General features: G+C 39.4%; 3 protein-coding genes across 5 annotated transcripts; 2 read left to right on the top strand and 1 right to left on the bottom strand.

Annotated features, from left to right (window-relative positions):
• The first annotated feature begins 878 nt into the window (after positions 1 to 878).
• On the top strand, positions 879 to 5,800 carry LOC128673720 (beta-1,4-N-acetylgalactosaminyltransferase bre-4-like). Its single transcript, XM_053751765.2, has 6 exons — positions 879 to 1,208; positions 1,782 to 2,203; positions 2,648 to 2,824; positions 3,166 to 3,345; positions 4,046 to 4,142; positions 4,569 to 5,800. Exons 1-6 carry the CDS (start codon positions 1,164 to 1,166, stop codon positions 4,656 to 4,658), a joined length of 1,011 nt encoding a protein of 336 aa, XP_053607740.1. The 5' UTR covers positions 879 to 1,163; the 3' UTR covers positions 4,659 to 5,800.
• Positions 5,801 to 6,855: 1,055 nt separating this feature from the next.
• On the bottom strand, positions 6,856 to 19,417 carry LOC128673674 (DNA polymerase nu-like). Of its 3 annotated transcripts, none has more exons than XM_053751680.2 (14): positions 19,080 to 19,417; positions 13,226 to 13,310; positions 11,551 to 12,804; positions 11,347 to 11,463; positions 11,109 to 11,229; positions 10,755 to 10,989; positions 10,368 to 10,609; positions 10,074 to 10,204; positions 9,357 to 9,460; positions 9,001 to 9,172; positions 8,533 to 8,687; positions 7,893 to 8,063; positions 7,427 to 7,570; positions 6,856 to 7,063 (listed from the first exon to the last, which is right to left on the bottom strand). In XM_053751680.2, exons 1-14 carry the CDS (start codon positions 19,105 to 19,107, stop codon positions 6,957 to 6,959), a joined length of 3,066 nt encoding a protein of 1,021 aa, XP_053607655.1. In that variant the 5' UTR covers positions 19,108 to 19,417; the 3' UTR covers positions 6,856 to 6,956. The 3 variants fall into 3 exon arrangements, with proteins under 3 accessions (XP_053607655.1, XP_053607654.1, XP_053607656.1); XM_053751679.2 differs by lacking the exon at positions 19,080 to 19,417 and adding an exon at positions 14,142 to 14,280; XM_053751681.2 differs by lacking the exon at positions 13,226 to 13,310 and having other exon boundaries at positions 6,858 to 7,063; positions 11,551 to 12,820; positions 19,080 to 19,414.
• LOC128673675 (vacuolar protein sorting-associated protein 41 homolog) lies at positions 15,233 to 18,909 on the top strand. The gene is made up of 2 exons (XM_053751682.2): positions 15,233 to 15,862; positions 16,547 to 18,909. Exons 1-2 carry the CDS (start codon positions 15,427 to 15,429, stop codon positions 18,643 to 18,645), a joined length of 2,535 nt encoding a protein of 844 aa, XP_053607657.1. The 5' UTR covers positions 15,233 to 15,426; the 3' UTR covers positions 18,646 to 18,909.
• Positions 19,418 to 19,576: the final 159 nt, after the last annotated feature.

Raw genomic sequence — 19,576 nt, 5'->3', positions numbered from 1 at the left:
TGCAGTCGTTTCGTACTAGAAGAAGTAAGTAGGTACCTAGTTCAACACTTGATGAAGCTCAATAGCTAAAGCATCTATAGCTGCATGGGTTGATTGAATTTGTCAGACTTGTACTTTGATTAGGAATATCCGTAAACGCAGGAATCTACATATATTATGTCACTGCCTGAATCCATCAGAATAGCCTCAAGCAGTGTTTGTTTTAAGAGTCTTGCTTGTGTACAAATTCTACTTATTGGAGTCTTAAGTTAATAAAATAAAGTTTTTCTGCAGCAGAATATATCAATAATCCTTATACGTTTATGACTATAATATATTGTAGTACTAGCAGCCCGTCCCGTCTTCGCACGTGTAAAAACATAATAAATTATACACCTAAATCTTCCTCAAGAATCACACTATCTATTGGTGAAAACCGCATGAAAATCCATGCATCAGTTTTTGAGTTTATCGCGCACAGACAGACAGACGCGGCAGTGGACTTTATTTTCTAATATGTAAGGTTATGGATATATAATGTAATCGTATGTACTTTATATTTAAATACGTATCTATGTTAGTAATGTATATTTTTAAACCCACATAGCATTCTCTCTTTCACCTAAAGGCTGACTGTGAGATAACGCCGATAATGCTTTTCGCATTAGTCCGCCTGTTGTGCTTTTACAAATTGTATTGTTGTGCAATAAAGCTGAAATAAATAAATAAGCCGCCTGAGGTTTAATATATGCCTGCCTTCTCAGATCGCAGTGCCTTCCAAATATGCTAACTTTCCTACTTCGTGTAAGTACCTACGTTGCTGTTTGTGTTGGGAAGTGATGTCAATGTCAAATACGTCAAAACAAAACTATTCAAAACTGATTGATCCAGCCAGCCCCAAAACCCAATCGAACTCTGAAAGAAATAAATTTGTTATAAATAACTTTATTATAATATTTATGATATTATTTGATGTAAAACCAACAAAGTAAAACACTAATAAATAAAATAGGTAGAATCTCCATATAAATATACGGAAAAAAGCAAATCAAGTTTATGAACTACACTAAAATACTACCAAGACCTGTAAAATTATTGCAATTGCAATAGCTATGTCTAGTAGTTATTTGTAGTTAGCAATTAGCTAATTAAAAAACGAAATAACAATCGGTCACCATACTGCTATGCCTAGATATTTTGATTGTAAGAAGCTCAATAAGAAACTACATGTAAGTACAATGCCAGCTGTTATTGTCTTTAGATCTATTACAGAATTAGTTACCTAATTAGTCCTGGCTTCGCTCCAGTAATACCATAATAAATTATACATACACTTACAACCTTCCTCAGGAATCACACTATCTATTGGTGAAAACCATACAAAAATCAGCCCAGTAGTTTTTGAGTTTATCGTGTTCATACATACAGACGCGACAATGTGACTTCCTTATATAATATGTTAGCAAGTAATGAAATAATATTCTCATTAAGGGCATTATCATATATTGTCCCTTTCTTTAAAATATTCTTGTGACATCAAGCTTTATTTTTGTTCTGATGAATAGTATTTCTAATACAGTTGTAGAAATTACATTTGAATTCCTTTTAATATAGGTAGTGTTTTTCATTTTTATTTATCTTATATGTATAATGTTACATTGTAGTATTTATTTATTTATTATTTATTTGATGCAATAGTTGACATACATATAATAGAATTTAGCAAATTGTTTAATTTTGTATTCCCATTCACACAGTGCACAGTCAGGAGGTAAAATATTAATCATTGCTTGTTTCCTCAGCTGCTGTTCCAGGTCCCTATCAGCAAATATGCTGTAACTCTACTGAGCATCATAGCTATCCATCGTCTCTTTACGAGCTGCAATGTGTACAACTACCCTTCAGTCCCACGGGAACAGCTGACAGACGCCATCTACACTGCCACTGTGCCCCAATTAGCTGAGAAGAGGACCAAACCAGATTGCCCTTATGATCATATACTACAGAGCAAAGAAAAGTTACAGACTTGGGAAGTTCCCAAAAGTTCCAAGGATATTGGCAACTTCTCTGCATGGGGCATCAAAGATGGCAGCTACACGCCGGAGCACTGTCAACCCTTGTTCAGTGTGGCAATACTTGTCACTTACAGAAATAGACAGCGCCATCTAGACATATTTCTGCCTTATATGCACAATTTTTTGAGGAAGCAAAATATACATTATAAGTAAGTTTGGTTAGCTACTTTAGTCAAAAAATAGTATGTTCATATACAATGTACATTTATAATGTGTACATTAAAAATGTAAATTGTAATTATAAGACATTACAACCCTACTGGGTTTATCCTTATCCATGAAGGCTTCTGCCCCAGCAGTGGGGACGTTCAAATGGATGTTGATGACTATGGAGGTGATGATAAAATTTCACATATTAATTGTTTTCTAAATTTAAATTTCTTATCACAGCTTAACCATTGTTATATTAATGCATCAATTTTCACATAGATTGTATACATGTTTCAAAATTATGTATTGACGTCAAAAATTCACTTAAAATAAACTCTATTGCCGACTTCCAAAACGCAGGTGGAAAAGAAGCGGCACAAGAAACTTCACAATGCAAATTCTCATGTTGAAGAGCAATGTGATCCTAAATAAATCGGTTCCAGGATATTCCTTGTGGAGCAGCTGGACAACAAGCCGTGGAATAAAGGCATGCTGTACAACATCGGGGCGCAGCGCGCGCTGGCCGAGCGCTTCCCGTGCCTGCTGCTGCACGACGTGGACCTGCTGCCGCTCGCCGCCAGCAACCTCTACGTCTGCATGGACCAGCCGCGGCACCTCAGGTGCATCTTCAACCTCAAAATACAATTTTAGTGTAAGTCGGAACCTACTAAAGAAAAGGGAAGGCCTTCGCCTAGCAATGGGACACTTAAATAGGCTAACTTTTTCACTAAGTAGGTCGTTTTTTCACTTGCTTTTATTGTCATTAGAGAGATATTTACATTTATATCTATGGTAAAAAAAAATATGCCCTAGCAAATCAGTAGTTCCCTCGATTGAAGCCGATCCTGGATACAACATCAGGTCATGCTTATCGTAATATTGCATTTTCAAGGGAAGTAACATTAACATTAGTAAAAACTAGATTGAATGGTCTAATCTCGGAATAAATGTTTGATATCAGCGCTAGCATAGACAAGTTCCGCTTCGTGTTGATCTACGACTACCTAGTGGGGGGCGTGCTGGCCATGCGCGCGGACCACTACGTGCGCGTCAACGGGTTCTCCAACAACTTCTACAACTGGGGGGGAGAGGACGACGAGATGGCTGACAGGATATTGTCCAACAATCTTAAAATTTTAAGGTACAATAAAATTTATAATTGAAAATCCTCGCTTATCAAATATGAATTTTTTCAGCTGTTTTAGTCTTTACTCGAAGTAATATAAAATCAAAAGATCATTAACTACTTCATGTTACAAAGATGTTAAAAGTATATAAATTACTTTTCGGCAGCCCAAATTTGTCTAACAAATAAAATGAGGAAACAATAAAATTAATCATCAAGTTTTACTGTACATACTAGCCTTTGAAATATATTTTTTGCATGACTGACATGATTTCCACCGAGATGGTCGTCATTGTTTCATGCAGTGTTAATTGTACATTGGTACTGAACTTTGCCGATTTCGACGTACACAGCTAATTTTCTTTTCCTCGCATACAAACTAAGCAAACTAACTTTATTCACCTCTACAAGTTAACCGAATGGATAAAATCCCGTATCAAAATCCATTGCGTAGTTTTAAAGATCTAAGCATATATATGGACAGACAGCGGGAAGCGACTTTTTTTTTCAATGATGTTATATGTAGTGATGCATTGAGGCAACACAACCGAGAATGTAACCGGAAACGATTTTTTAGCACAATGCCTTCGTTCACTTTCATGTCAACAACACCATGTCAACTTACTAAGTGGAAGCAAATGAGCGAGATCCACGCCTAGCAGTGAAACAAGTTAAATATATTTAAACAAAGTATATAGTTATGAATTGACTTCAGGTTCCCTCGGGAAATGTCAGAGTACTCGATGATGACCCACACCCACGAGCCGGTGAACAGAGCAAGGGAGACTATCATCAAGGAGAACAAGATACAGGTTTCATTCAAGATACATTTTATAGCCATTCTATAATTATATCTTTTGGTCACAAGACAAACAATGTATAGCCAAATCACCCAACCCAATCATTGCAAACTCGCCGCTATTATCGTGGCATAAAGGGCTACGCTGGTAACTTGACATTTGCGGTTTACTGTACATAACATTTCTTTTCAATTTACCTAACGTTACAAAGGAAATAGGTAATAATATTATACAAAGAATTTGATCAGTGGAAGGGCGCGCTAATATATCTTATTTAAACGAAAAAAAATATCAAAATATGATATGAATATGGGATCAATATACTTCATTGAGTTTCGGCTTTTCTTTTCAGCAGTGGTCGCCCGCTGCTTTAAGAATAATGTGTTTCAAAATAGGTCGTCTCTGCATCTGATTTCTGAACAGACGATAACTTTTCAGGGCCACAAGGACGGGCTCAGCTCCGTCAGGTACGAATCCCTTCAGGTGAAGGCGCAGCGGCTGTGCACGTGGATCGGGGTCAAGTTATAGTTGCGTTTAGCTTAGTTCTCACTAGTCCAATATATTTTGTGAACACAGGTGCTGTAGGAATAAGTGGTAGGGGTTACATTGCACACGCGAATTTAATGGAAGAGTCCCGGGGCCTTATTCTGATGGCTTTACTTATCTCGACGCCATGTCAAGCTAAATTGATCTTTTAAGTGTATGTCATAAGAGTGATATCCAATGTGGCTCGACTTGCTCGTAGCTAAAACGTTTTGAAATAGAAACAGGTGATAATGAAGCTAGTACATTTGAAATATATGCTAATAGACTAGGGCCTTTGACTCACTTGTTAGAGAATAATCCCCCGTTCAAATACCTGCCTTTTTGTACGAACCCTGTCAATTTATTGAGTACTTAAATACATAGATATAATCGATATTTTTTTTGTTATTATGTTTTTAGGATTCATGGGATGTGGGAGGTTCTTACCATAGCCTCTAAATATGTTAATAATTGTTAGTAACTTGGTATTACTGTTGTTTTTTTTTTAATTTAACTTATTTCAGCAACTACTGGGGTAAAGTACAAAACCGAATTTATTATGCGCATAAATTATAGCACGGCGTAATAAATATTGTCATTGACATAGTTCTCTAGACGGCTCCATGCTGCTTGCACAAATTCCTGCTCTCACTTTTATTAAGAGCTTCGATACTTACTTTTAAGTTTAATTATTGGGGTTAGTGCATTTGGATTACTGTAATGGATTTATCATAGTATTTTCTGCTTTTATTAGGAGTTACGATCAATTTGTATAATTTGTGAGATGTTTCATTTTTAAATTTTAAGATGTAGTGGACTCTCTGATCTCCTATTTTATTTTGTTAAACATTTCGAAATTTATTATTACAGTCGCTTGGCATAATTACATTTTATATCTCGGGGTATTAACCTAGTGGTTTAGCCGTGAAAGCGTGACAGACAGACAGAAATAAATAGGCTAATCTAATTAATAAATAGTGATAGAAGTAACCTAAACTTAAGTTTGTTAATGCTTTTTATATGACAACACCGAATACAAGTAGACAATAGTTGTACTGCCGCTAATTCAACTAATCTCGTACCACGAGAGTGTGGGGCATGAGAATTGGATAACATGTCGAAACAAATAAATTAATTTGAAAGAAGATTGTATTTTTATTTAATTAACATGTCAATTTAATCTAAAAACTTACATACCTAAATAGTTCTACATATTCACTAGAGAAAAACAAATATTTTATATTGTAATCTCAAACTAGTGTTTTACATGCATATTAAATGACTGGCCAAAAGTTTTCTAAGTTTTGTGGTGACCAATAATTGTGTATAGTTTTTTTTCAGTCTGGCGGTTAAGAAATTAAACAGTTAAAGACATCTAAATAACCTACTATTTTATGGTCGATTTTTAGTTACGCATATCTCATCAGTAATGTACTACTCAAAAACAATTGAAATAAAAAATAAAAACATACAAAAATATCGCCCCATAAGATACCTTTACCCGTGGAACGTCTCATGTTATAAAAATTTGGGACTTAGAGGCTAATAAAGTATATTCTATGGAATCAAAGCAGCAGCGCCCCCGCCCGGCTCAGAAAGGCGCGAGGCGCCCCCAGCAGCGCCCCAGCCCGGCTCAGACAGGCGCAAGGCGCCCCCAGCAGCGCCCCAGCCCGGCTCAGAGGCGCGAGGCGCCCCCAGCAGCGCCCCAGCCCGGCTCAGACAGGCGCGAGGCGCCCCCAGCAGCGCCCCAGCCCGGCTCAGACAGGCGCGAAGCGCCCCCAGCAGCGCCCTAGCCCGACTCAGACAGGCGCGAGGCGCCCCCAGCAGCGCCCCCGCCCGGCTCAGACAGGCGCGAGGCGCCCCCAGCAGCGCTCCAGCCCGGCTCAGACAGGCGCGAGGCGCCCCCAGCAGCGCCCCAGCCCGGCTCAGACAGGCGCGAGGCGCCCCCAGCAGCGCCCCAGTCCGGCTCAGAGGCGCGAGGCGCCCCCAGCAGCGCCCCAGCCCGGCTCGGACAGGCGCGAGGCTCCCCCAGCAGCGCCCCAGCCCGGCTCGGACAGGCGCGAGGCGCCCCCAGCAGCGCCCCAGCCCGGCTCAGACAGGCGCGAGGCGCCCCCAGCAGCGCCCCAGCCCGGCTCGGACAAGCGCGAGGCGCCCCCAGCAGCGCCCCAGCCCGGCTCGGACAGGCGCGAGGCGCCCCCAGCAGCGCCCCAGCCCGGCTCGGACAGGCGCGAGGCGCCCCCAGCAGCGCCCCCGCCCGGCTCGGACAGGCGCGAGGCGCCCCCAGCAGCGCCCCAGCCCGGCTCAGACAGGCGCGAGGCGCCCCCAGCAGCGCGCGGCGGCGGCCGTCACCGGCAGCGTCTCCAGCCCCGCCGCCCGCCCGCTGCTTTCCATCGCCGACCGTATTATGGCTGCCGACCACACACACATATTATCACGCCTGTTTCAAGGGATGTGGAAATGTCTAACCTTTGCCAACTCGACCCATGCGCCGGTAGATCCCATGATAAGCATATAATATCGTCAAAATATCTGAGTGAGCCTTGCCGTATTTTACAGGTAATTATTCACTTCTTTGTTGGCGCTCACGCTCACGCTATCTATTGGTGAAAACCGCATGAAAATCCCTGCAAATAGTTTCACGAACAGAGGACTTGTTATATGTTATGTAAGGATTGCAATTCGCACATTTAACCACTGTTGTAGACATTGCAAAAACCAAGTGTTGCTGCAAATGCGCGGCATTTTACCTAAATTAATGATGTAATCAGTACCGTGGGCTGCAGCCAACTGGTCCTCGGCAACTTCCCACACCAGCTCGTCGTGGATCTGCAGCAGGAGGTGAGCTCGGATGCCGGCGGATTTCAGCTGCGACTGCGCGCTTGACATCGCTATCTTGCATATGTCCGCCGCTGTACCTGGATGATGCAGTGCGTTATGTTATGGTCTTTGGAATATCAACCAGGTAAGTACTGTCAGGTATAACATACAGTCATCTCTTATTGTGTCTGTCGTCATAAAAACGAAATCAGACAAGCGCATTCGCACAACATCATTATCATTATCTGCAGCTATATATATATATATATATATATATATATATATATATATATATATATATATATATATCTCAATGCTAATAGGCTTTTAAGCCATTCATCTATACCCCGTGCTGTTCGAAACCACATTCACCTCTTCCTATGTCATCGATACATCAGCCTTAGACCTATAGTACAGTACCTTGCACAAGGAAGTTCAAGGCCTGTCGCTGCGCATGCGCACGCTGGGCCGCGTCGGCGCTGCGCAGCGCGGGCAGCGGGCGCGCGCGGCCGGCGGCGGTGCGCGGCGCGCGGCCCTCCGCGCACGAGCGTGCTACGGACGCGCCGAACGACTTCAATGACGGAAACGTCCCTGCGACATTCGCTTTGTTGACGACCTGTTTTTGGCTTCTAGGACCAGCCGCTAGGAGGCGGAAATTTTATATACTATGAATTCATTCTGCGGGAATGATCAATCAACACCAGCAGGTCAATCAAGTGAGTAGACTTAGGGCTTGCTTACATATTTATGAACTTTCACCTGTCCCTCTCTGCCCTCCTTTAGGGAAACCCTTGCTAACGAAACATTGCTAATATACCTAGCACCTTGATTGATGTCTATTTTGTTTTGCTGAAGATAGATCCTAGATCTCGGATTTGTTAGTAAATAGACTAATTATTCATCACAAGGTATTGCAAAAAAAAACTCTAATTTCAAGACAATATAAGAACATTATATATCTGTGAATTTCAATTAGACAACATTTGAAACGGACAGTCTTATTTTGCGTTATTTATTTCTTTATTATTGATTAACATTACATTATTTGCTGTATACTTACTGTCGAAGCTATCTTGAACACTCAAGGCCTGTTCGTAGGTGATGTCTAGTATGTCCATCAGCTTGCGTGCGCCGGCGCCGTACAGCCGCGCGTACACGATGCGCTTGGTCCGCTCGCGGTCCGCGGCGCTCACGTCTCGCTCAGGCTTGTTGAGCCTGAACGCAAGTTGATACTCAGCTGAATGACAACTCTTAAGAATTCATAAAGAATTCTTCAAAGGCTCGTCGATGAAAGTTTAACTCTCGAGATAGATTGGAGCGAAAAAGAAGATCGTTGTCAAGGATCTGTTCGCAAAGTCCACTCTGAAACAGTCTGTAGAAAGTACCTAATTTATCAACGTCATTTTAAATTTAAAAAAATAATCCCAGCTTTTTATATTATAGTCGATATGCACCCAAGAACAAAGCTAAATAGCTTCCGAAACCTCCTGTTCCGAAAGCTTTCTTTAAGACTTGGACAATATCCTACCACTTGGAAGCCAGGACTGTGAACAGATCGCCCGCCGAGCGCAGCGCCCCGAGCAGCGCGGTGTCGGCGGCGGCGGACGCGAACACGCGGCACTCCACCTGCTTGAAGTCGGCGGCCAGCAGCAGCCAGCCCGGACGCGCTATGTATATTGACCGCAGGTTTAAAGCCCCTTCTGTCGGATAACACGGGAATTACTCCTGTTGTCTTTTGATTAATGGCACCAATAAATCGTCCAGTTGAATCTCATTTATTGAAATGGCAAGTGACAAGACGAATGGAAGGAAAATACATATTGTGCTAACTTTATTTGTTGAAAGATAGATACTAGAAGAATCTAGAGTTATCACATTGGATACCTGTATTATCAGCGTTGGAGCTGAGACTGAAGGGAGCCTTGGGAATGGCTTGCAAGTTCGGGTTGCTGGCGGCGATGCGGCCTGTCGCTGCTGCCGTCTGGACCCTGGAAAACACACTTGGAAACTAATCTTGAGAAGTAATACGCTCAATCGAAGTCGTCTTCATAAATCAATATATACGAAAATTCTGTACATGGAATATATTTACATGAAAACAAAATTAGGCGATAGTCATAGAAAAACAGTAAGAATTTGAAAAAACAATCTGTCTGTACACGTTAATCTCCGGACGGATTGGAATGATTTTTTTTATATAGCTATTAAACCCGGGCAATATATAGGTTATAAATGATTTTGAAAACTGGAACACCTGATAGTACCAGAGTACCATGATGGTCCAGCTAAACTATAGGAAATATAGAAATAACAACTTAACAAACGCTTTTCAGTCTGATGAGCATCTTCTGTATAGAAATCGTTACACTTTGTTTCTACAGCTAAATTTATCTAATAGTTTTGACTCCTTACTAGGAATAGTTCGGCCACGCGAACGAAGTCGCGCGCACCAGTTAGTATAACATAATTTATTAAATCAGTTAAGAAATTAAGATGAACAAGAAGTACACTCAATTCTGGGTTACAACCAGTTAATGAAGAAACCTGTAGATATCCTACAGTAACAACAAATGAAATCATTTATGAAGCTGCAGTCATTACCAAATAGGTTTTATGACGCCGTCTTTGACGTGCTGCCCGATTCCAGCTAGGAATGTAGCGTGTGCTTTGTGAAGACGCCGGTACTCCAGGATCAGCCCTGGCAGTGGGTGAAGCGGCACCAGGGTACGTAACTGAAATGATGCTTGAATTATGTGAACACAAACCAAAACATGTATATAGGTGAGACATTATAATTGGGTAATTTAAATAGCAACAAGCAAATGGTAAAGCAATTGATGGAGAAGCGACGTTCGCGTATCTTTTCAGGAAGCAATGAATAAAAGATAAACACACCATAGACTCTGATGTCGACTTGGCTCCCTTGCTCATAGTCTCCTTAACAACAAGATTACATTTGGCATGCAACTGCAGCTCGTCATACAAGATAGCGGCAACCTGCGTCGGTGACGTCATCTGGAAGGTCTTGCCGGCCACTCGGTGGCACTCCATCTCGACGGCCTTCATCCGGGACAGAAGGATGCCCTCCATGGACTTGAGCTCCTCTGTGTTGACATGGATGCCGCGAAACTCCATATCTGAAAGGAGGAGGATAACTTAATTGATGATGACCAAAATTTACAATTATGATAACCCAGCTTGGGTTATCATAATTGTAAATTTTGGTCATATCTATTCCAATCCTATAATATACTTTGAAGTAGAGAAGTATAACGTACTCACCAGCAATAATAGGAAGTACTTTCATTTCAATATCTACGAACAACCTCCATAAAGAATGCTCGAGCAGCTTCACCTTCAGTTTGTCTGCGCAATCCCGCATCAAAGTCAAGTACCAGGCGGTCTTCTGCAGCTTGCATTCTGTGGCTATGCTATAGTCCGGGGTAGTGGACATCAGCTTTTGAAGGTCGCTGAAAGTTTCCGCGGGATTATCCGGCTCCAGTAGGCTGGCCCCGATCTGTTTCATGAGTTACATCTTCCATTTTCCATATATTTTTGTAATTGGTAATTAATTTGGCATTTTCCTGCCAAATTAGGTACCAATTTAACAAAAATTCTGTGCTACATGACATTTACCTTTACATCGTGGATAACTATATCGACGACAAAATCGAAGTTGTGTTTAAAAAAAATTAGGATATTTTTTCCATCCTGGCAAACCACGATTTTGTTTTCTAGAAACTTTATTATGATATCACTGAAACAAAACAAGTTATTCTCATTCCCCAGAAATATACTGTAATATCCATGATTACGTAATATACAATATCCATGATTACGTAAATATCTGTGAAAGGGAATCGTAAATGTGTACCTGAATTTATCCTCGGTCTTTTTGAAATAGTAAAATTCATCATCTATATGAAGCATAACACCCTCGGGGATACACTCTTCATCCGTAAACTGTTTATTTAGTTGGCATAAACCATTGCTGTAAGTTATAAAAAAGATTTATTTTGATGTAGTCTATTTCCAGCTTATTTCCAGTGCGTTCCAATACAAACTTAGATATCATCACCTGAACATTAAAACAGCATAAAGTTCAGTAAACTTCGAATTTTCAAATTTTACAATGTGCTCTGACCAGTTGGTTTCATCAATTACTACAACTGTAAACTGAATCTCTTTCACAGGAACCTGAGATTTTAGCGGTGCGATGAATTTTGGTTTGCTTTTCTTCACGTTTACTCTGTTAGCCCCTTTGATAACAGCTTCTGTACCCGTGCCTTCAGGTGCATTAGTGTCTTCTTTAAGTACTTCAGGTTTGCTAAATTTCATAATACCTCCTTTATTTTTTAAATGAGCTTGTATAGTTTTCTTAGGCACATTTTGTTCCTTTGGAACTAGAGTATCTTTCACAATTTTATGTAATGTTTTAATTTTTGTTCCTGATTTGATAGGCTTTGTAATGGCATTTTTTCCTACTTCCACACAATCATCAGGATCCACTCCGTCTAGCCAATTTTCAACTGTTTTTCTATATTTTTCCTTTTTTGTTTTATTTTGCTTTACATTATTTTCTTTCAACCTCTTTGATGCTTTATTTTTTGTTGATGTTACATCTTTCTTGCGTTTCACAAATTTCAGATTCGAATTTATTTCTGTTTTATCTTCAATAATTTTGATTTTGCTTTGCTTTGAATTTATTACTGGACCCTTAATAATATCTTCAGGAAATGATATTTTAAAAGGTTTTTCGTTTGCGATGGCATTCTGTGCAGCGATCGATTTTTCTTCAACAACGGGTGCAATAATATCCGGTAGTAGTTCCGTATCAAACATTTCATTCCACGAAACGTCCTTCCCGGGTTTGTTTCCATGGAGTGGTGTACAACGTTCAAAGTTAAAAATATTTATACTTTCATTTAAAGATTCAGACGTAAGTTTTTCAGAATTCACATCGAGTGGCCTCAAAAAATCCAATCTAGAAACTCCTGGATGATCTTCTAATGTCTCATTTTGTATTTGTTTATAATCTAGTAAATCCGCAGCAGTAAGGTTTATATTATCTTCATCATTGCCATCACTTAGTACAGACTTAAAATTGCATATCTCAGTAGAAGTAAAATTTCTATCTTTAGTATTCCGCTCTATGGTATTATTTTGTATCGAGTTAAATTGAAGAAACTGTGTAGATGTCCCCTCCCTTGAAGCCAAAGCGTTCTCTGATTCCGTTCCTTCTCTCTGAACAGGTGTGCTGATATAATGCAGACTGTTGTCTAGTGGAACATTTACATTAAATATCGGTTTGGAAATATGTGAATCTTCAAACCTGTAAAACATGGAATCTGCATTGTTCTTAATTTACGACCTTCATCATATTTTCAGGTGGTTAGTTAGTTATTTTATGTTTTAAAAAATAAATAGTGATTTTTATCATCGTAACGTAATATATGATACTTAAATCCCAATTAATATTATAAAGGTGAAAGTAAATTTGTTTGTTTGTTATATCATCAGGTCGTCAGAAATTCCAAGACAATTGGTTGAGTAGATAAAGAATCTACTCAACCAATTGTCTTGGAATTTCTCATACATATGCTTAGTTAAGAGTACGAAGAACATATGCTACTTTTCATTCCGGCAAAAAGTAAATGTCCCGTGCGAAATTCACGTGCGGGCAAAGCTGTGTTAGCATAAGCTAGTGTTACTTACATATTTTTGTGTGTAGTTTGTGGTATTCACATACTTACGTTATTATTTTCCTTTTTTGCTCGTAATCATAACGTCTATCTCGGTTTAATCTATTGTTCAATATGTTGTTATTGAAGATTTCTTCTACAAGTTTTAAAAAATTGACTATTATTTTGTAACTGTTTTAACTGTTGTTTGACTGTAATTATTAGAGCCAGGATATCATCTAAAGTAGGATATGGATGCATTGGTGGCTGCAATTTTGAGTTGGTGATAAATCATCAACTCATGATTTATCACCTCAACTCAAAATTCTACACTTCAAACCTACGTATTGTAGTGTGGGAGCAGGTGCTCCCACACTACAATACAATACACTTCTGTGCAGAAGTGCCACATAGGTTGTGGCACTTCTGCACAGAAGTGACACCCACATAGGTGCTCCCAATAAATTTGCCCCACGGCATACACTTGGTTGATGTTGGTAAATGATACCAGAGAATCCCTGTAGAATAATCTATATTTATTAGGTATGTGAAGTGACGTCATATATTAAATTAATCGTGGCGTTATCTTGGAACAGCACGAACGTAACTTGCGCTGAGTGGATAATATATTATTGATGATTATAATTTCCTTATACCAATCACGTTCGGTTAAGAAGGGCTGTTCCAGAAGGGTATCGCCACAGTAGTTTCAGTACATTTCCTTGCGACGACTTTGATCACATTACCTATTGAAAACCATTTGGCACGAGTAGCATTCGAACCTGGGACCTTTGTTCACAAGGCAATGGCAGATTAGTAGAGGACTAGGACTGGGTTCACAAAATTCTTCCATTTGACAACTTCTCTAACCTAATTTTATACTGAGCCTTTAGGTATACCAGGGAACCACCACGCGTAATAAATAAGGTAATCCCATCAAATCATTGTTTTACATAAGGTACCTAGGTAACTATGTATAATCGCTCACCTTTACGCCATTTATTAAGTAAAACGTTAAAAACTTTTTGCCCAAACGGGGATAAATTGTTTTTATAGTCATAAATATTGGATTCACAAAACCTTCCAGTTTTTTCCATTTCCTTTTTCTTATATCAGTTCCCTGAATAATAAAATAAACCTAACATAGGTAAGTAGTATAGTACCTACATTAGGCAAATTCAAATTAAAACGCGCGAAAAAGCTACAAATCCTAAACGGAAGTAATATTTTTTTACGTCAAATAAATATGGCTAGAAAACCATTTTTAAACAGCCATAATTTTGGAATGTTGTAGTAGGTAAGTAGGTACCTACTACAACAGGCATATTACGCAAAGCTCAACGCAGATGGCACTACTGGTACAACTAAAGTACACAAACATTGCCAATGGAGGCAAAAAGCGCCAATTTTCAATATTGTTCCAGATTTACGACCAAAAATACCTTATACGTAATCTTGGTGCGAGTTTAAAGAAAAAAGAAAGGATTTAGTGGATTATCCTGAAAATAATAACACTATTTTAGGTTATGTTCTGCATAAACTGATATAAACTTGATTTTGACTGAAATTCTCACCTGTATGAAGTCCATATTTTAATAAGACTTCACGTGTGAAGTGTTCCTAGCTTCTTTTCGACCGTTTACTGGCTCGAAAATTTTACAGCGTGAGGCGTATTCCATAATTTTCGAAGTATTTTATCTTATGGAAAACGATTTTTCCCAATATTTCGGCACCCGAATATGCTGCATTGTTGTATATCTTCACAAACGAATGCTTACATAATGAAAGGATTAATAAAGTACTCTAAAATAAACGTTTTAATCGAAATAACAAAAGGCGACAAAGCTTTTGTGTACCTAACATAGAGTGCTGTACTCTGGCGGGATAAATGTGCAGTAATACTCTCAATTGAAGAAAAAAACTTAACATACCTAGATACCTTACAAACTTTAAAAAGCAACGAAGCAGGCAGGCAACTCGGACCACTATGTACCGTTGTCTTTATAAAGCATTGTTATGAAGTCACAATAGGTAGGTAGTAGCAATTTCCATGCAATTTCCCACTGAAGTCTACTGTCATTGTCACTCAGTTGTCAGTTGCAGATAGAATACAGTCATATAAAAAATATTTTTACGAAAACTAACGAAATTGAACAAAAAAATAAAATACGTAAATCACTTTAAAGTGAGAATTAATTATTTTCTTAATACTATTAAAACTTGTAATATGTGATTATTAGAAAGCGTTAACGACGTTCCATAAAACAATAACCATGGCTCTGAATTTGGAGAGCTGCGATAGCCTGCCTCCAGATGAAGAGCCGAAGTTGAAATACGATAGAATGGGTAACGATGTGCAAAACATTCTGCAAAAAGACGCAGTGAGTTGTATCTGTGTTCATACAAAATTCATTTGCCTCGGCACGCAATGGGGTGTGATTCACCTATTGGACCACGAAGGGAATACTGTGCCAATCTCGCAAGACGGAAAGGACAAAGAGCTGCAGGCTCACGCGATCGCTGTGAACAAAATCTCGGTGGACGTGAATGGAGATTACATTGCGAGCTGCTCGGACGACGGCAAAGTGCTGGTATACGGCCTCTACTCCAGCGACAATGCACACAGCTTGCCTCTAGGAAGAGTTATCAAATCTGTAGCTTTGGATCCATTTTACTTCAAATCAGGATCTGGCAGAAGATTCCTCACAGGTATTTTATTTTATTTGCTTGGCACTGCATCTCCACAATCATTTATTTTATAACCTACAATTAAAAAAGCTAATTAAGCTGATGCATGTGTATTTTGAAGTTTGAAAATTTCATCAAATACAAAAAAAAACCAAAGTCTTTTAACAGCTACTTAAATAAAAATCATTTTCTTATGATAGAGACCATTCTGCTACAGTTTAATTACTTGTGTAAGCATGTTGTGTGACCTGAATGCCTAGTGTTTTGTTGACTTATAATATGAGGAAAAACTTGTTATGTTACTCATCCATACTACCATTTATGCAATTATTTTGACATTATCTTAATATGGTATGAAATAGGTATTTTACTTACTGATTTATAAAGATATATATATAAATATATATATATTTATTAGGACAAATCACACAGATTGAACTAGCCCCACAGTAAGTTCGAGACTTGTATTATGGGATACTAACTCAACAATACTATATTTTATAACAAATACATATATAGATAAACATCTAGACCCGGGTCAATCAGAAAAAGATCATTTTCCATCATGACCCAACTGGGGATCGAACCCAGGACCAGGACAGGACAGGATCGGTTCAGTGGCAAGCACTTTACCACTGCACCACCGAAGTTGTCAAATTATTAAGTACTTATATAGAATTAAATGTAAATTATATTTTATTTCAGGTGATACAAAGCTTACACTGTATGAGAAAACATTCCTAAATAGACTGCGGAGTACAGTATTGTTTGAGTGTGAGGGCCATGTGCAGGCCATTTCCTGGCACGACCGGTTCATAGCTTGGGCCAGTGAGGTCGGTGTCCGGGTGTACGATCTCCAGGCTAGGTGTTCCCTGGGCCTTATCCAGTGGGAGAAGAGCCCCAATAGATCCATTGAAGATTACCGTTGCAATCTACTGTGGTCAGCCCCCAAAACTCTGATGATAGGATGGGTTGACACTGTTAGAATATGTGTCATCAGGAAGCGTAGCCAAATAGAGCTGCAGACCAGAGATGTCACTGAGTATTTAGTGGACCCTGTGTACACATTTCAAATAGATTATTATATTTGTGGGCTGGGCCCCTTTGACGACCAGCTAGTGTTGCTTGGTGTGCCCAAGGATTGTGATCCAGAAACGGGCAAGGCCCAGCGACCTGTATTGATGGTGGCCGATTATAAAGACTGTGAATTTTGTGAAGTGTCTACTGACGTCCTCAATATTCGGGGGTATGAAGAATATTCTTGCAATGATTACTACCTTGACATGCTCATAGAAGAAAATCGATTTTTCATTGTTTCCCCAAAAGATATACTTGTAGCTAGTCCTTATGATATTGATGAAAAAATTACTTGGCTTATGGAGTATGGCCGCTTTGACAAGGCAATGGCAATACTTGAGGAAGTGGGTGGCAAAACATCAAAGCACTCATTGGTAGTTGTAGGAGTGCAGTATTTAGACCGTTTGTTATCAGAGCATCTGTTTGAGGAGGCGGCAATCCTATGTGCTCGCATCTGCAAGAATGAGAAGGTCCTATGGGAAAATCAAATTGTTAAATTTGCTGAAGTAAACCAGCTCCGGGCTATAAGCTCATATGTACCCAAAAATCCAGAGCAGTGCTTGAGCCCACACATTTATGAACTTATATTTTATGAGTACTTAAAGGTGGATCCCCAGGGATTCCTCAAGCTGGTGAAGGAGTGGAACCACAAGTTGTACAACACAGGTGTCATTATTAAGGGAGTGCTGGACCACTTGCTCACAACTGAAGTAGATAAAAACATCTACCTCGAAGCCCTAGCCTTGCTATATTGCTATCAAAGGAAATATGACAAAGCCCTGAATGCATACCTGAAACTTCAACATAAAGATGTATTCAAACTTATTTCTCGTTACAAAATGTATAATGTGATTCATGACAAAATTCTGGACCTGATGACCCTGGACTGCAATGAGGCAATATCCCTTCTACTAGAAAATAAAATTCCAGTTGAAGTAGTAGAGAAACAACTCGAGAAACATGACTATTTGTTATTCCAGTTTCTACACGCTTACAGCAAGAAGGAGCGCTTACAGCCTGATGAGAGAGAAAATAGTAGATATCATGGGAAGCTAGTCAGGCTGTATGCAAAGTTTGACAAAGAAAAATTGCTACCATTCCTCAAATGCAGTGACAATTATCCTATCCAGGAAGCACTGGATGAGTGCAGAAGTAATGAGTTTTATCCAGAAATGGTGTTCCTGCTGGGGCGTATGGGCAACACACGGGAAGCTCTGCAGATCATCATTGAGCAGCTCCATGACATCAAGCAAGCCATCTCCTTTTGCCAGGAGCATAACGACAAGGAGCTCTGGACAGACCTCATCAAACAAACGGTGGACAAGCCGGAATATGTAACATTGCTCTTGAAGAGGATAGGCAACTATGTGGACCCTCGCATGTTAATACAGAATATAAAATCAGGCTGTGAAATCAAAGACTTGAAAGAGTCATTAGCAAAAATGATGTGTGATTACAGGCTCCAGCTGTCGGTGCAAGAGGCCTGCAAGGTCATCACACTAAGGAATTTCTTTGAAATACATGAAAAGCTCATTGTTGGTCAGCAGAGAGGTATATCAGTGACCGATGACTTTCTGTGTTGTGTATGCCAAGGCCGTATAATCATGAAGGACCTGTCGAATGCTTCAAACCTAAAAGTGTACAACTGCAGACATTCCTATCACATAGAATGCCTGCCGGACGGGGCGGAGTCCAACTGCCCGGTGTGCAGTGCGGTACGCTTGTGACACACACGCACACACGACAAGCTCAATATTTGCTCCTAGGTGGATAATCAAACTCAAATCAACTCAAACTATCCAAATAATATTTTTCCATGTAACTAGTGATAACAATGTACCTACTTACGATTATTCAATCAGTTGGACTAATTAATGAGGTTTACATGATAACTCTATTTGGTGCTTTTGTAATAAAGTGGCTTTTGTATTATTTTCCTGTTTTAAGTTATAGCCATATAATGTATTTATAAAATAAAAATTTAACTAAAATATATGTATCTGTTGTTTTAAGGGTACATATTTCCGAAATTTCCACTTATTTTCTTTTTTTTTTAAATACAGTAGCTCTAACTTTGGCCAATGTAGTAATGTACCCTGACCTGACCCCGACGCTCTTTTTAATCAAAATTGCGGCCAATTGTAAGTTTTTCTGTACCTACTTGAAAATAACAAAGTTCGCTGCCGCATCTGTCTGTTGTGATAAACACAAAAACTACTGCACGGTTTTTCATACTCTTTTCACTAATAAATAGTGTGATTCCTGAGGAAGGTGTCCATCCATGGAAGGATATTCTGAGGCATACAAGAGAAAACTACCTACCTACCTAATAAAATACCTGACCGGGCAAATGGTGTGAACTTTAGTATTATGTCTGTCTCGTTTCAACTCGTGTATCTACCTCAGATAATAGGACATTGTAATGATCTTAATATCTAGTTTATTATTCTGTGATACCTGGCATTTGTCTTTTGTATGAAGTACCTACCTAGGTGTAGGTACCTACCTGTCTATAGTTTTCTCATGGAATTATAATTAATTCCATGAGATTTATTGCATTATAATTCCATGAGAAAACTATAGACAGGTAGGTACTCCAAGTACTTAATAAATCCATGAGTTTTCTGTCTATACAGACACAAGACGTTCTGCGTTTTG

This window comes from Plodia interpunctella, chromosome 11 (genome assembly GCF_027563975.2).
Source record: "Plodia interpunctella isolate USDA-ARS_2022_Savannah chromosome 11, ilPloInte3.2, whole genome shotgun sequence".
NCBI classification, from domain to species: domain Eukaryota; kingdom Metazoa; phylum Arthropoda; class Insecta; order Lepidoptera; family Pyralidae; genus Plodia; species Plodia interpunctella.
This window is presented reverse-complemented; position numbering and strand designations above follow the sequence as displayed.

Coding starts and splice junctions, on each gene's coding strand:
- LOC128673720 (XM_053751765.2), top strand. CDS start 1,164: ATGCCTAGATATTTTGATTGTAAGAAGCTCAATAAGAAACTACAT. Junction 2,204..2,647: donor AAGCAAAATATACATTATAA/GTAAGTTTGGTT, acceptor AATCGGTTCCAG/GATATTCCTTGTGGAGCAGC. Junction 2,825..3,165: donor GACCAGCCGCGGCACCTCAG/GTGCATCTTCAA, acceptor GTTTGATATCAG/CGCTAGCATAGACAAGTTCC.
- LOC128673674 (XM_053751679.2), bottom strand. CDS start 14,250: ATGGAAAAAACTGGAAGGTTTTGTGAATCCAATATTTATGACTATAAA. Junction 9,461..10,073: donor GGCGTCATAAAACCTATTTG/GTAATGACTGCA, acceptor TGTGTTTTCCAG/GGTCCAGACGGCAGCAGCGA. Junction 7,571..7,892: donor CTTGAACTTCCTTGTGCAAG/GTACTGTACTAT, acceptor TGCATCATCCAG/GTACAGCGGCGGACATATGC.
- LOC128673675 (XM_053751682.2), top strand. CDS start 15,427: ATGGCTCTGAATTTGGAGAGCTGCGATAGCCTGCCTCCAGATGAAGAG. Junction 15,863..16,546: donor TGGCAGAAGATTCCTCACAG/GTATTTTATTTT, acceptor ATTTTATTTCAG/GTGATACAAAGCTTACACTG.